At 42.0% G+C, this 17270-nt stretch overlaps 1 protein-coding gene across 1 annotated transcript in view; it reads left to right on the top strand.

Moving 5' to 3' along the window:
- The window catches only part of GALNT15 (polypeptide N-acetylgalactosaminyltransferase 15), a gene marked incomplete at its 5' end in the record, with an annotated part of 29296 nt that extends 24249 nt beyond the window's left edge, over window positions 1-5047 (top strand). Inside the window, 3 exons of the mRNA XM_082306196.1 lie at window positions 5-145; window positions 1099-1203; window positions 4765-5047. Of these exons, the coding sequence (XP_082162322.1) occupies window positions 5-145; window positions 1099-1203; window positions 4765-4830 (312 nt within the window). The 3' untranslated portion in view covers window positions 4831-5047. The remainder of the gene's footprint in view (window positions 1-4; window positions 146-1098; window positions 1204-4764) is intronic.
- Between the last annotated feature and the right edge of the window lie 12223 nt (window positions 5048-17270).

Below are 17270 nucleotides of genomic sequence, written 5' to 3'. Positions count from 1 at the left end.
CCAGCACTTTGAATATAACAGCATGAAGGAAATCCGGCTTGGTTCTGCTCCGCTGTTTTGCTTTGACGTCAGACACGGGAAGGTTATCCCTCAAAACTGTACAAAGGAGACAGACAACAGCCACCAGCACTGGGATATCCAGGAGGTCAGTAGTGACTCTGCCGTAAGGGGAAAGCAGCTGATGGTGACTGTGGGATCCCTGGGCGATTGACAGGATTCATGTGTGGGGAAGGGATGAGGTATTTGAAAGGCAAGTTTCACTTCTGTACCATTTTCACCCAGGAAATTTAGGATGCTTCTTGCCCATTTACACTGTCTATGTGAAATAAATTTGGTTGAAAAATACAAATTACAGGAATCCTACCTAAATTCATATGTCCTTGTTTTAACTGTTTGTCTTACTGGCGTTATAGGAATAGAATCAGAATCAGTGGTTGTGAAAATAAGATCAGGGCAAATCCTTGCCCACTTCTTTTGGATAGAGGAATGGTCTGGGAATCTTGAACCCTCCCAGATGAGAGCCCTTTGGGAGTAGGAGAAACATTAAAATTCTTCCTGCATTGTAAGAGAAGAGCAAACTTCCTAGTAGAGGAATTTGGTATTATTAAGTGGACTTCAGCCAGCAGAGCAGGAACTCCTCTACAAGACTGAAAAATGTCATGCTCTAGGACAGCCTGGGAAAATAGCAGTTACTGTAGTTGTAGGGATGTTTCAATGCTCTGGTACAGTTCCTACTGTAATTTGTTTTGATTCCTAAAGGAAGCACTGGTCCTTTTGAAATTTTGTGGCCTGTAGTACTGTAGTTGATGCTGATGACAACCTGTGCCCATAGGAAACAAATAGTGGTGGAAAAGAGATTTATTGAATTCTGCACCTACCACTCCTGTCAGCTTCAAATGGAATTACGAATACTCACCATGCCCTGGGCTCAAAGCTAAACCTAGTCATTATGTTTGGAGCAATACTTAAAAAAATTTTGAACAACCAGTCATTACTGATGATCTGTATGTAAAAAGTTTCAGAAATATGGCCTAGCTTTTACTGGAAATCCCTTATTTTTCATTTGTTCTTTCTTTCTCTTCTTTTCTCATCTTGTAGAATGGAATGATTGTCCATGTCCTTTCTGGCAAATGCATAGAGGCAGCGAAGAGTGAAGATGAGAAGGACTTGGTTTTGTGTGTATGTAACAAGAATGCAAATCAGGTCTGGCGATTTGAACGTTCCCATTTGCTACATCAGAGATGACTGACAGCTCTCTGTGGAGGTCAAGTCTCCAAAATTTAACATTACTTCAGTTTGGGATTTAAGCTACATTTCCTGCACGGACAAGACAGACGTTTGTGTTTGCTGTAGCATGCAGGGAAGTTAGGAAGGTCTCTCCTTTGAAAGCCTGGCTCAAATAGTTGCCGCCAGTTCCTCGTTTATTCAGCTCTAGCTAAAATTTCTATTTATTCTGTGAAGCAGGGAATAAAGATACTGTGAGTGTCAATAGCTTCTCAACTCTGCTATTGCAGAAGACAGTTAAGTTTGCCCTTTGAAGGAAACACGGAAAACTGGCTGCCAGACAGCTTGTCTTTAGCATATTCTGTGACTTCTGAGGATACAGGAAAATGAATGTTTGTGAAACTTTTGGAACTGCAAGAGGAAGCCAGCCAAACCAGAATAAGAGTTTAGCCTCATTTTACAGTGCACTCAACTCATATAAAACAAAGTAGGTTTTGTATGCATAAAAGTAGTAGATGTTTTCACGTGTAATAGCTAAAATTTTGTTTTCCAACCAACCCGAGCCAAATTTCTACCCTCTATGAGATTGCACAGAGCATAAATTAGCACTTAATTAGGTACTAACTGCTCTAATTGACTTGGAATACCAACAGTCCTCAGCGTTTGGCACACCCTTTCTTAAATTCTTTGTCCACAGTCTAATTGGGATGGGAGAATGAGACTGAAATATGAACAACTTTTTTTTGTTTTAGTGAAATTTAAGAACAACTCTTCAGGAAACTTGTGGAATATGGAAGAAGATTGAACTAGGTTAGAAAGAAGGGTAACAACTTCCCTGCTTATTTTGAAATGGAAAGTATGAGTGGCATACGTTTGCTCTTATAAAACCATGGGATGAACTTATTATTATTCCAGTGACAGAAGTGCTGGCTGAAAACAGCAAATGAAGGGAAATGGCAGGTTTCAACAGTGGCTACCTAGGAAGAAACTACTGGTGCCTACTTCTACTTGCTTGCAGCCTGAATTAAGTCTTTGACACTATGAAAGTGAGTAAGTCTTTCACAGTGTCAGTTTTAGCCAAGAAGATCTTTTAGATTCATGGGTCTCCAAGCTGATCCTCAAAAGACAGTAGCATACAAAATTTTCTAAACAAGCTTCTTCTGCAGAGCCTGCATTCCTGCTGACCTCCTGTCTTTCAAAGAAGTGAATGAGAGTCGATGTTAGGTAATGAGAATGGTCTCATACAGTATGCACGAGCAAAGCAAACTTCTGTCAGTATTTTGTTAGGGTACTTTCAATTTTGGAGGTAAAACCAATAATGATGACACTTTCCAAGAGCCTGCTAAGAGAGAAGAACAAAGATTTGGGAGTCTTCCCACATCAGCACCACACCTGATTTATAGTATAAATCAGTCATGACCATATGTATTTATTAAAGGGGAAAGGCATCATTAATGAAACTTAATTTGGTTTTGAGATTTTTTTCAAGAGACAGACAATTTTTTTTTTTTGTAAAATGTGCAGCACATCATTGTTGGAACTTTAGAGAAAGGAAGGAGTAACAGAATATTCTGCTCAGAGCCTTCCAGTCACCTACTCTTGGTAAATCATAATAAATTGGTTTCAAGCATATAAAATTGGTTACAACAGAAGACACAAACAGCATTCTGTGTTGTGTTGTCCAAAACATTTCCCAGTGGGGTCTCTGTTTGCTTTGAGTGCTGCGGATTCCACGCCATGTTCAGGCATCACTCCAATCACCCTAATTACCACTTGCTCTTTCTTTGATAGCATCAGAATCTAATACGATTTGCTGCTGTGTCATTTAAAATTTCCTCTGACATTCTTGAAAATGCTTCAACTTTCAGCTGAAAGGATGGTAGCACCTTCCTCCAGAACACCAAGTGATCCCTGAGCATTGCCCAAATCTAGGGTGAGAAAAGAGAATTTCTAAAATTGCATAAAAGCTGAGTGAAATGCTGTTTTAATGACATGTGATTCCTTTATTTTAAATTATAAGTATGCCGTATTTTTTAATTATGTAATATTTATTATATTTTGGACTCTACACTGGGAATATCATTCCTTCAGCATTTAGCTTAATGTTAAAAAAATGTGTATACAAATATGATAATTGATCACAAGTGGGATTTATCACAAAGAAGAATGAAAATATTTTTGGTTTAGAGAGAAAATGTTTGGAATTAACCTTAAGAGATGTGGACATCCTCATCTTATACTGCTTTTTAACATAATGATAAAAACCTAGAAGACAAAGTTTGCTGTAGATATATGTACAATGGAAAAAACATGTTACATGATACCTCTTCCAACAATAAAATGAAAATATATGATTCAGTACCATTTAAAAAATAATGATTATACTTGTTGCTTTTAGTAACAGAGTAAATGTGTGTGTGGTTTCCAAGGGAACTAAACGCCAGAGCACAGGCCAGAAGGGAGCTGCAGTGTGGTCTAGGAGGTCTCTGTACAGGGACAGCCAGGGGACACGGATTGTGGGCCATACCGTGGAGCACACTTCCCTCCAATATAAACATAACTTGTAATTACACAAAAAAAACCCAAAGGGAAAACATCTATCCCCCATTTTTCCTAGTTTCCTTCCTGTGTGCCTTTTAAAAGGACTGGTTGGTTGTACCAATGCTGTTTCCCCATTGTGGTTGTTTCCACTTTGCTCCTGCGGCTAGATATGTCAACTAGACCCTTCTCCTCACGTCGGTTGTACAGGGGGCTCAATAAAGGGTCTCTGCTAAGGGTGCTGGTTCGTTTTCCTCATTTTTGCCCATCTTTCACACAACACTAGCAGACAACGATGCTTTGAGCATCACAAAAACATGGAATTACTTTTAGCTCTGTGTTTAGACAGGAACAATATTTCAGGTTCCTCTAATTCCCATTGACAGGAGAGAAATGTAAGAACAAAATGTTTCAGGCAAGAACGGAGTAGCAGTTTTACCTTTGAAGGCCTCCGAAGTAGGGCCTCGGGCAAGAGCCAAGGAATTCCAGCATAACATGAGTAAACATCTTATAGTCTAACTCCACCTGTTTCTTTGAATTTGGCAACCCAAGCATAATGAATGCTTTGAGCCAAACCCACCCATGAAGCCGAGCTAAAAGGTCAGATTCAAGAACAGGTCACCTTTCGGTTGACAACACTTACTAAATAGCCTGGTTTATTCCTCTTCCAGCTAACTGGAAACAGAGGAACATAAAGGCTTGAAGTATTGTCCAACTTACTTTTAAACCTAGACCCAGTTGATGCAGTTGGTATTGGCCATAGTTTGGGGTTTGTCCTGTTAGGTGAGGTGTTATCATTAATGCAGAGAAACAGAATGGCAGCATTTTTCTCCTTGTGTTAACCTGACATTTGAACAGGGGGAAGGTTAGAGCAACCTTTAGCTAAAACCTGTAGCACAGAAACATTCAGGGTATCTCTCAGTCCACGTGTAGGTGCCTCCAGGTCCTCCCTTTGAGACGCTGAGTGAGCTGTAATGCTGTCTGCTTACTAAAATGCAATAGCTTCCATTACAGATTTCCCTAGGAAGGAATGGGGCTATGCTGAGGCAACCAAGACAAGAACAGTAACAGCCTGGATTTTCTTAACAGCTGGAAGGTGACACGTGAGTGAGAGCTTTCAGATTCTGCCTTTGTATCATCTCGTTTTATCTCCAGTAGTTTGATTCAAATTACTGAACATATTAGAAGAGAGTAAAAAAGGAGTGTTTTGCAAATATTGGTGACTTCTTGGCTCATGTTTTTAAGCTATGCAAACTGCACACTTCTGCCCTGAATAAAGTATACGAGTGCACAGTGAAATGTTGTATTTTTATTCCTCTTCATTGTGATATGATCGGCTAATGCCTCTTTTTCCTCATGCTGCAGAATAGCTGGTCCGCAAAGAACCCTGTCGCAAAGCCTCCAGTGGCCATACCTTCATTTAGCTGTCACCTAATGGTCTTACAGAAATGTACAGGAGGACTCTGCCTCCACTAACATCTTAGAGGGGGTTTGATTTTATAGTCCTTTGCCATACTTTCTATCGGTTTCAGCGGAAAGGTCTGAATAGGGACTACAGAAGTGGAGTCCCTGGAAAGCCTGATCCCTGGCACACCCTTCAGACAGCTCACAGCTGTTTCTTCCCCAGGTGGCTTGGAGGGATGTACTAGAAAAACAATCTGGCTACATGACTTGGGATAGTAGGCATAGCATTTTTGCTGTCTTTCTAGCGGCAAATGGTGTTTTTTTGTAAAACAGCTATCCCGCTTGGGAATTATTATGCATTAGCCACGTGGGACGGGATTCACCTCTGTTAACTGCAGCCACCTAAACAGTAGTCACGACTAAGCTAACAGTCTAGGCTTCTTCTACTGGTCAGCAGAGAACACTTCCAGAGGCAACAACTTTCTTTCCAAAGACAAGTATTTAAACAAGATGGGTGAATTGCTATCTAGAAGTGCTTGCTTTCTCTACTGATTAGAGAGGGAATCTTAATGATTAATTTAGATGGCATGTGTAGCTTTTAAGCTGGAATTAAGTAGAAGGAATGTCATCCGAAGGGTACCCAGGCTAAAATCCCTTCCAGGAGCCCAACCCCAGTGCCCAGCTCTTTCCATTTCCCCTAGATCTGGCTTTAGGCACAGAGATGGCAGCCGAGAACAAACTCCCTTGCTACCATCTGCAGTTTCCTCAAATAAGCTTACATCCAACAGCACATTTTTTTTCAAGATAGCTTCTTTGTTCACGAACTGAGAGACCCCACTGTGTAGGATGCTGTGTTACAGCATGATCTGGGCCCAACAGAATAAGAATTTAAATTTTCAGAAAAGTCTCTGTAATTCTAATATTAATGATAAATCTTCTATATCATTCTGCTGAGTAGGCTAGAAAGTTACAGCAGAATTTCCGTGATGCGGAACAGATACAGGTATCAGGATTGTTAGCAAGGTTCTTCTTTTTAGCTTGAACCTAAGTTACATACAGACCAGACTAAAGGCTGAATATGTTATTCAGTTTCTAAGTAGCTACACAATTACCTTGGTTAAAGTCCATGACCTATGGTAATACTATCATGATGTTTATTTACACTAACAGTGATTTGGTGTTACAAATTGAGAAGATGATAGTGAAAATAATCCATTCTTTAAAATACACATTATATAAAAATACTAAATATATTTTAAAATAATCTGAACTATTTTGTGCAATTTTTCAAAAGATTGCTGCCACAAATCGCCATTCTTTGCCATATATTTATTAGTCTCTCAGTCTTACAGACTAATAAAAAATAATCTAATAATGTCACTTATATTGTTGTAGGCATAAATGAGCTTTAAAGGATTACATCCTTTGGTATTATGTTTTTCACAGTATTTTTTCTTAACTTCTTGAGTTGATATCCTATTAGGTGAAAACTGGGTTTTTTTACAGTCTTTTTCATCAGACATTTACATGAAAAATGTAATCGCAGATATGAAAGAAAATCAACTTGTACTTTGATGCATCAGGAGTTCATCTCTAACGATTTTGAACATCAGATATCTATATCTGAGTACAAGCCATTGGGAGGCTGCTTCAAACACAGTGTATTCTGTCAATCACTCTTTATACATATGGTTTGGGATTACTGAGCAAACCAAAAGTGGTCAAAAGCTGTAAGCAAAAGCCAAGGCAAAATCTTTAATGCGAAACAGTCCTATGAAGAAGATGATAGTTCATTGCATTAGCATCTTCTTCCTTTTTTTTCTGTCCCTTTTATTAGCACACACTGCCTGCTTTGCCTGCTCAGAAATCAAGAGCCAAACAGTGAACAAAGAGACAGTTTCATAATCAGAATATTTCAAGTGGGCAGATGCATAAAACTCATCACGTCAATTAAAACTAAGCCTTGCAGTAAAATTCTCATTGGCCAAGTTGCCTATCTAAAACACTGGCTTTTTGTCTTCTTATCTAATTTGTGTATGTGTCATACCCATCGAAAACTCATCATCTGTGGTGCCAAGAGCTGTTTTAACTTACAAATCAGTCAAGAAATCATATAGCCTGGAAGACCGCTTAGTCTGACTGAGCAATGAATGCTTCCCGAGTGCATGCAGTTCATTTGATGGATCACCAGCTGCCGTAGCAAGCTCCCGGACGGTGGCAAGAGCCGCTTCTCCAGGGCAGTTTGCTGTTGATTCCTTTATTTGCAGAAGCAAAGGAAACATTAATTTCCTAGCGTAACAAACACCGGTCAGTCTGCGGTGTCTGTGTAGATACGCACACGTACAGCCTCAGGAACGGAGCCTGGTGCTGATGCTAGGGAAATAACTTTTAGTTTTACATAAACAACGAGCGGTTTCAGCTCCAGTTCCTGCTGTTGGAACAACCTCCTGCGTGCAGCCCGTGACAGCACTCCCAAGGTTGCCTAGTGCCAAGAACAACTCTTAAATCAGTGATGACAGGGAAGGGCGAAACAAAATAGGTCTTGACACTGAAAAATAACTTGATAAGCAAAGTAAGTACAATGAGACCATAATTTGCTAATTACAAGAAAACGCCCATCTTTTCTGAAAAATATAGTCTTTTGTACACTTTAATTCAACATTAGGCATTGTAACATGATGCTCAGGCTTGGCAGAGAGTGGTGATTCCATTTTGCAGAATTTCCAAGGTTTCTGAGTTCGGTTTGGTTTCAGTGAGCAACGAGACCCAGTCTTTGCTCTCTGAAACAGAGCTGGGCTTCTCACTGGAGGCACGACGAGAGAGGTCCCCAGGCCGGGCTGCCCATGGCAAGGGGCCAGGCCCCACTCCCTTGTCGCCCCATCATAAGAAAGAACGCTTTCCTCTGGGATATCTTGCTTTTAACAAGCAAATTTTGATAAAAAAATTGTTTTGCTGGAATTTGCCAGCTCTAGTGAAAGTGTTTATAACAATCACAAGCTAGCAAAGACTGCAGACACAGCAGAATTAGGAAAATCAATATTCAGTTTTTAGCAGACAGAAAGAACGGAGAAGAGTGGCAAACGGGAAAGCTGAATTTAATTTCAATTCCCAAGTACGTCCGTCCATTTCTTTTCACAGCACTGGAGCACTGTAGAACAACCCAACAGGGCTACAACAATAACAGCAGCCTCAGGTTTATGTTGCAAGCACTAGCTCCTAATGGCGTGCCTGGCAGGGAAAGCTCTTCTCTACGTTTTCGTGCATTTGGGCCATTTGCTCTCTCTCTGCTCTCCGCAGCACCTGGGGGGATTTTCATCTCTCCCTACCTACAAAAGCAGGCTCTGGAGGGGAGAGGACAGAGCAGGGGGCGGGGGACGAGGGACCCAGCACCAAGTCCTCAAAGCTGTTTCAGCTGGTGGTAGCTGCCCTGCTGTTTAATATCTCGGCATTTGATTCACTCTTGGTCGCCCCTAGCATTTCACTTGTCAGGTAGATCCGAGCAGCCTCAGAGCCTTCCTCCACAGCTCAGCCCTCCCTGCTCTAACTTGGGTGGCATGACAAATTACCTGAGCATCGCCCAAGTGTAAGAAAAGCCTGCCTCCCACTCCTCTGGGATGTAGCAGGAACGCATGAAAATCACTCCGGATCAGAGGGAAAGCTAATCTCTTGTGTCCAACAGTCCGATGCTGTTGCTCCAGTCTGCTTAGCGCTAACCCATGCTGTCAGCCAGCCCACTGGGGGTTTCGGTGACCTGACACTCAGGTCCACCTTGTGAGAATGCTATAGTGTCAAATACATGGGTACGTTGTGCCTCCTTTCCTTATTATTTTTAGGACCTCTAGTGGCAGAAAAAAAGGCGTTTGTAGAGAAGATCATCTTGGAAAACTCTTAACATGAAAGCAAGACATGAAATACCAGTAGGGCCATGAACTCCAGCCAGTAAGGAATGAATGTCAAAATGCCATTTCTTTAATTAACATTCTGGATTTTCTCCAGGAAGAGTTATCTCATCTTCTTCCTTGTTATACAGGATACTGTGAAAAAATAAACCGAAATGGACCTCTCCGTTTGTGGAGGGAAGTATGCTTTTGTGCTAACCAAGGAAAATTACGGTACACTGATTTACAAAAAATCTATCCTTTCTCCCCTCTGGCACCCCAAAAAACATCCTACTATTCTTCTGAGCACAAGTTGTCCAAATCCAGGGCTGCTACTGCATAACTCAATGAAAGACTAAAGTCTGCCAGGAAAATATCCAAGACATAAAACACATTTATAGCTACTGGTGATTGTTATTTTATGCCTGTCAGTAATCTTTTTAGCAAACAGCCATCCTCAATTATTGATATTTCATTATGGGGTTTCAAGGTGACTCTGTAGATGACAGGTTAACCCCTAATTTTCTGTTTCTCAATGGGAATACTCTTGGCATGATGAACACTGGAAATGTACAGCAGGCCATGAAACTCCGTCCTCCAGGTAACCCTCGTTTTTACCCTTGACAACAAAAACCTGTTAGTTTTTGTCTGCAGCCCTTAGCCAGATCATTCCAGCTGTGCCGGTACCATTAAAACCCCCCACCCTGTGTGGATCTAGTTCTGCCAGGCCAGCGATTTCCACCTCTGAGCTGAGGAGAATATTAAACTGCAAAAAGGGCAAGAGCAATTTATACCTGCTCCTATACTAGGTCTCATCAGTGCAATTACATTATTAAAAATGTTTAAAATACACCTGCAGAATAAACAGTAAAATGAGTAAAACCCCTACATGTGGACAAAGTCTACATCCAGCAAGAACATAGGAGAGACATATCATTCTTTTTTTTTTTTGGCAGTAGAAAGACAATCCTAATGGAGAACACAGGAGAGCAAATAACAGCAGGAGAAGTGGCAGGACGGAGGAGGTTATTTCTCAGACTATGAGAATGTGCAGGTGGGCATTTGTTCTACAGAGATCAAGATTTCTCGTTTTCTGGCTGGACATGTCAGAAATACGCACAAATCCATACTTGAGGTTTCCTCCCTGCCCTAATCGAGAGGCTCATCTCGCTTAACTTTCTGGTTGCTTTCTGCTGGACTGGCTATAGTGAAAAAAATGATGAAATTTCCACCAGCAAAATAACTACATTGTGAACTATGGACAGTCTTGGAATTGTCATTTCTTGGCAGTCAGGAGCAATGAATTAGAATATGCTACATCTGGGAGAAAATACCGGAAAGAGTCTGCATGGTAAAGATCTGGATAGTGCAAGAATGAGCAAAAGTAAACAGTATTTCACATTGATAAAACACACTTGACAGGTTTAAAATACCACAGTCAACTCAGAAAGCAGAATATTAAAACTGAGTAGTTTCAGATTTTCTGCAGAGGATGTTTCTTAACAGGCATTATGCCTCCAGGCACGGCCGTAGCTCTTCCAATCTCACGAAGGCATTTTGCTCCTCAGTTGGTGTTGCACAACCGGTCAGGAGCACCGAGAGTGTGCGGAACACAGCGGGGGTGTGTTCAGGTGCATCTGATGGTGAGGCCGACAGCCCGACCTCATGAAGCAAGTTAGGGCGACTGAGGTAATCAGATACCTTACATCTCGGGGGGTATTGTAACAGACATTGTATAGCTGCCGAACAAAATAAGTGAATAGAAACAACCCAGCAGTAATGTACAAAAAAGAGAATCAGACTCATTACTTACTGAGTGAAGTCCCCTGAAAAATTAAGTTTTGGGGAATCAAAAACGACCCACAGATTGATGTCAAGTTGCAGCCTGCATGGAGGGATTGTGCAGGTTGAGAAATACTGTGATATTTTATATTGACTTCTTCAGAATGAAATTATTCATTTAATAAATGCTGAAATTTTTCAGTTAACACTTTTGGACCAAACTGATTTTTATGCATTTAAAATTACTTCCCCTCTCTCCTCCCTATTTTTCAGTTCAGCAAGAGATAAAACAAACCGGGAGCCGGAGCTGATCAAGAGCAGTCACAGAATGTGCCCAGTGCCACTTCAAATACAGCACTGGTCAGGACAGCGTCTCGATCTTAGAAATGGGGTTTGTTCTGTCGTTCTGCCTCACCCTGAGCCATAACAGCCTCAGACGTGAATGACACCAAAATGCACTTGCCCAGTCTGATCTTTTGGCTGACATGGTGAAGCAGCAATTGAGTCTGAAATATTTATGAGAGATTGTCATGAAGGGCAGAAAACCCAGAAATTTATTATTTACTGCACGTGTCCTTTATTCTCTGTTCATGGGTAATTCATTTAAATTCTGCCCTTCTGGGGGGTGAAGTGGATCTGGAGTAACATCCCCGATGCAGCCTCAGTTACTCCAGATTTACGTGGCTGTGGTGGAAGGCAGGATCTGCCTCGGAGCATTTTATATTAGCCGTGTCTCACAGGGTTCTGTGCCTAGAGCTCAGAGTATCCCCAGCCAGTTTAATCTTCACAAGCTGCCCTTGCAAGGCAACCTGCAAGTGTGTTTACAGACCTAGCACGATAATTTCTTATTCCTTGGGTTGATTAACCTGTCAGAAACGAATCTCTTTCTTGAGACTTCTATTTTTGCAGGTGCTCCTGGTATAAACGCCTCAACTGTACAAAAACGAACTAGACAAAATGTGCAGACGCTTTATTTGGCATGGAAAGAAACCAAGGACACGGCCCTGCTATGGTTGCAAAAATAAAAAGAGTATGGGGAACTTGGCCTTCTTCAATGGAAACTCGACATTTGGGTGGCCCCGCTGCAGCCTGTGTGGGGCTGGCAGTCATTGTCTCTGAATGAAGAGGCTGGCTTAACCTGGATCGCTATCAAATCCTCCCTCCATGAGACCGTGCATTTGGCAGAGGTACTGACAGAAATTCTCTGGCTGAGAAAGAGCAATCAAATCCTGTTAGGCGTAATATCTTGAGAAGGGGGTCTATTAGTTTAAAACACTGAGAAAGTTTGACTGCGGTTGTTTGGCGTTTTCTCCAGTTGCTGATTTATTTGAATTCTCCTTCAGTTATGAAAATCCCAGACTTGAAAAAACTATCAAGGGAAAAAAAAACCAACCCTATTTGCAAGGATCAGAGTGTTTTGTAGGGACCAGATTAAATTCTTCCAGTGGGTATCTTATCTTCTGTACACCATCCCTCACTTGCTGTATGCACAGGGGATAACCACGCAGCCCTAACCGCTCGGTTACTTCCTAGGTTTACCAAGCAAGAAACAAATTCTGAGATTAGTGCCTGGAACAAATAGCTGGGATGGGGAAAAACTCCTCCCTCTCATAAGCAGGAGGAGGTGGGCCCTGTGTCAGTGCATCCCCCCAAAGTGCCCCACTACCATGCGCTCTCGGTGTGCATATAAAGGAAATCCTCATAGGAAAGGCTTAGGTATCAGCCCTCTCTCTGGCTCACCCTTGCTTCCACAGCAAAATCACATCTCTAGATTGCTAAGCAGCTTGCAGTGGAGGTGTAGAGGCCACAGAAACACATTTTGATGCCCAAGGCAGGATGCCAGCTTGGTGTGCCATCACCTGCTCTCCCTTGGGCCTTATGTCAAGGGATATTAAAAAACCAGTCTTGGTTCCAGTTAACAGCAGTGCTTGAACTTCATGAACCATCCCTGGCAGGGAGCACGTTTTGCTGCTTGCCATGTCCTTTTCACAGTCCTACAACGAGGGCTTGCATTTGCCCATCCGTGTCCCACTGTGCACCATCCCAGGGTTTGGGAATTTTGCTGTTTGTCTCAGCGGGAAACGGATTAAGTTCCCGACTCCACAGCTTTTACTTGCCCAAGGAAAGCTCGTAGGCTCTGACCACAGGCTGTTTGCAAAGCCTGTCAAAAACCATTTGTGTATGGAGATCACAGCAGCGAATATCGCAGTTAAGGCTAAAAGGCAATTCTATGCCAAGCTCATTCTAGGTCACTAACTTCCTAAGGGTATTCTTCCAAGAAATAGCTTTATCTTGAGTAGTTCTACAAGAGGAGAGAGACTGTGAGTTACAATTAACCCCTTCTTCAAAAGGAGAAGCAAGAATTCTTCACTCTATCACATTCATCACTCATGATTTATTCAGGATAAGACTTCCCCCCCCCCCCCGGCCAGTATTAGAAACTAAAGTTACAAGGAAATAGTAGATTTGGATGAAAAAAAATATTCTTTACCGTTTCAAAAAGGGCACTATTTTACATGTGCATCTTGGGCAGTATCCACGCTCCCATTAGAAAAGTAATACAGCGTATTCAAATTTAAAAGAAATCTCACATTGAAACACACCACCAACTCCAGTCAAAGGCTTCGCTGCCTGGAAAACTCAGATACCCATCAGGAAAGCCACTGTAACAAAGACAAAGAAATACAAGAGGCGCACAGATGTGTCTTTGAAGAAAGAGATGAAGCCGTATAAGAAGTGCAATATGGCTAATTAAAAAGAACATGGAAGGGAAGTAAGACATTACAAAACTAAACAAATAAAGCCAGCTAAATGATGGGAGGAGAGGAGCATTAACCAGTCTGGGACAGTCCTACCAAAATACATGGAGTCTGCACACCTTCATCAGCTGCCGTTAGAAGGTTGTGGTAGAAGAGGTACTGGGTGGGACTAGCAGAAAGACCACCTGAGCTGGTGATACCTGACTCAGATCACCTTGTCTTCTAAAAGACACCTAAGCCATGAGCAAGAGTAAGTAGGAGAAAGGCATGGTTACTCTGAGGCTCAGATTCTAAAAGGTTTTTCCCTTAATTAAACATTAGTTCTGAGATAATGTTGGCCTAGTGCTCAGCAAGTGTCAAAAAAGCACATCAAATGTTAAGAATTTTTGGAAAATGGAGAGCAGAACAGAGGACAAATATCATTATACCGATGTATGCGTGAGGCACCTGTGTCTAGAACTGTGCACAGTTCTTATCTCCCTTCCTCTCAAAAATGGTGCAGGAGAACTGGGCAAGGTTCAGAGAAGGGCAGTCGCAGGTATGGAGCAGATCCTGTGTGGAGAGTGGCTGACTAGACAAGGACTTCACAGGTTGGAAGAAGAAATAACTGAGGAGAGATAAGAATTAACAGTCATCAGCAGGACAGAGAGGAGAGAGCAGAAAACTGTCTCTTCCGATCCAAAAAGTGTCTTCAAATGAACTAGAGAGCAACGGGTTCAAAACAAACAAAAAGAGTTCTCTCTCTCCACAACGTGTACTTAAATTGTGTAATTCCTTTCCATGGGATGCAGTGGGTTTTAAGTTGTGACGTGGATTCAAAAAGTGATTAGACAATTTCATGGAAATACATACTTATTTATGCTGTTGAACACAAATGTGTCAGTCTCAAGAAGTCTATGGCTTACAAATTGTGCAGTGGGGTGTTCTGGGGAAGCATCCCCAAATGCTTGCCCTGGTCGTTATCAGACTCTCCATTAGCTGCAGGGCAGTGCTGGAGATGGGACGCTGGGCGAAGCAGACCCTTGGTCTGACCCGGGACAGCCAGTGCTTCTGCTTGGATGCACTTACCTGTTTTGCTGCCACAGCTCATCTCAGCCTCTAGGAGAGCAGCTCTTGTTACTGGCTCTGAAGTGGCACTCTGACGGGTGATTTGTCTGTATCTCTGCGTCCAGACTGTTTGCAGTCTAAATTCCAAGTCTGGTTCTCATTATCAAGCTCAGGGATGTACACCAGAATCCACCAAGGTGGTAACACCCATGCAATGCACTGGGGGTCACAGAAGCCTCTGCATAATATAAAAGGTAAAATGTATTCTACCATAAGGAGGGAAAACGGTAGGATAATGTAGGGTTCATATTTTACCTACTTTTTTCTATATTGAATTAAATGAAATGTTAATCATAAAACCTGTCACAAGCTACAAAATCAGTTCTAATCTCTGTTATGGAGCGATACAAACTGATAAATTTATGCTGCAGTATACCTAACTCAGTTGGAGTTCACCAGTCTCACTATCGTCTGAAAGATAAAATAAATGCCAGAAGACATTTGCATTGGCTTTGCATAGGTGCACAATTTCCACAGAGAGAAGGAGCAACAGGCCTATGATCAGAAATGACAACTGTTAGGCAGTATCTATTCCAATACATTAAAAAAAAAACCAAAACAAAAAAACCTCCCTTAAAAAATGTATTCTTTTCCTATGGCATGTGAAATAGTTATTCTTCCTAAATTATATCAGAAACTTGTATTTTGTGTAAACACTGTAGGACTACACACAAAAGGTCATGCTCAGAAATGTTGCAGCTATTTAGTGTTCTGATGGACTGGAATGACTTTTACTTGAAATAAGGAACATGTCAAAAAGTTGTTTTCTGACTTGTCCAAAAGGACGACAACTGAGACCAAAGTAAAACCATTTGCCATGGAGCAGAAAGCCTGAAGAGAGCACTGGAAGAGTGACTTACGGGTCAGTGTATCGCCAGCTCCTGTTGATTTTACCCTGAGCCTTGTGATAGTTGGATCTTTCCCTAAAGCAACAGCTTCAGCATTCAAAGAGCATGATAAGGATCTTAGCTTTGACTTAAAAATAAAAAACGACCACCACACAAGAAAAAAGAGAATCTTGGTAACAAAATGAAAATATGATCCCTAAAAGCTTCAATATGAAAGAATAAATTTAAAATACTTTTTTAATACTACAATTATACAACAAACTTAGGATCTTCAGGCGTCCAACTAAAATTTTGAAAGCTTGGTTTCAGCAACATCAATGAGCTCACTGAAAACCTGTCAGGGAAGGGCCTCTGGGAAGAAAATGGGACACTGAAAGTTACACTGTATTAACGACATAACAACTGAATGAAAAGAGTACTGTGCTGGTTTTGGCTGGGATAGAGTTAATTTTCTTCACAGTAGCTAGTATGGGGCTATGTTTTGGATTTGTGCTGGAAACAGTGTTGAGAATACAGGGATGGTTTCATTATTGCTGAGCAGCGCTTACACAGAGTCAAGGCCTTTTCTGCTTCTCACCCCACCCCACCAGTGAGCAGGCTGGGGGTGCACAAGAAGCTGGGAGGGGACACAGCTGGGACAGCTGACCCCAGGTGACCAAAGGGCTATTCCATACCATATGACGTCATGCTTAGCGTATAAAGCTGGGGGAAGAAGAAGGAAGGAGACATTTGGGGTTATGGCATTTTGTCTTCCCAAGTAACCGTTATGCGTGATGGAGCCCTGCTTTCCTGGGGATGGCTGAACACCTGCCTGCGGATGGGAAGTAGTGAATTAATTCCTTGCTTTGCTTGCGTGCGCAGCTTTTGCTTTACCTATTAAACTGCCCTTACCTCAACCCATGAGTTTTCTCACTTTTACTCTTCCGATTCTCTCCCCCATCCCGCTGGGGGGGTAGTGAATGAGTAGCTGTGTGGTGCTTAATTGCTAGGTGGGGTTAAACCACGACAAATAAAAAGAAAAGATGCTTAGTTAACGGTATATATATGGGGCAAATATTAATGAATTAATTACTACTCCGTGAATGCAAATTAAATTACTTTTCCACTACAAGGAAGAGAACGGGCATAAGATCATAATACTCATGAGTTAGTCTAGTTGCTTCCTTCAGAAATGTTTCACAATGACATGTTATTTGGGGGTCCCAAAAGTTTCCTTCTCAATTACACAGCTGCCAACAGCAATATCACACATATTTTGAATTATTCCCTTAGATTGCCATATACCGGCAGAGCTCCTCCCTTCTCTATGCAGAGGAAAGAGAAAGAGCGCCAAGAATGAGGGTGGACATTGGAAGCGAAGAGCAAGGGCTCACAGGGCTGTTCCTGCCTCAGAGCATATTGGTGGACACTGTGATCAAGGTTTTGGCTCAAAAAAAAATAATCCACAGAGGCAGAGCTCTAAAGAACTCTCTAAGAGCCCCACTTTCTGCTTGACCTGGTTAAAGGGCTAGATTTGCATGTTGCAGCACACAACCTCATGCAGAAAATACCAATTTGTTGTTCAGTTGGGGTTTTTTTTAGAGAGAGAACTCTTGCAGTAGCTGTGGTGACTGCCTGCCCGGCGGGCCGACAGCAGTGCCGGACGGGGCAGCTCTGCCGCTGACCTTCGTGCACCACCCAGCCTTCGGAGCGAGCTGCTTGTGGCTGGCTGTGCTCAGCGGCAGGGTAAA

Source organism: Platalea leucorodia (assembly GCF_965183815.1).
Source record: "Platalea leucorodia genome assembly, chromosome: 1".
Lineage (NCBI taxonomy): Eukaryota > Metazoa > Chordata > Aves > Pelecaniformes > Threskiornithidae > Platalea > Platalea leucorodia.
This window is presented reverse-complemented; position numbering and strand designations above follow the sequence as displayed.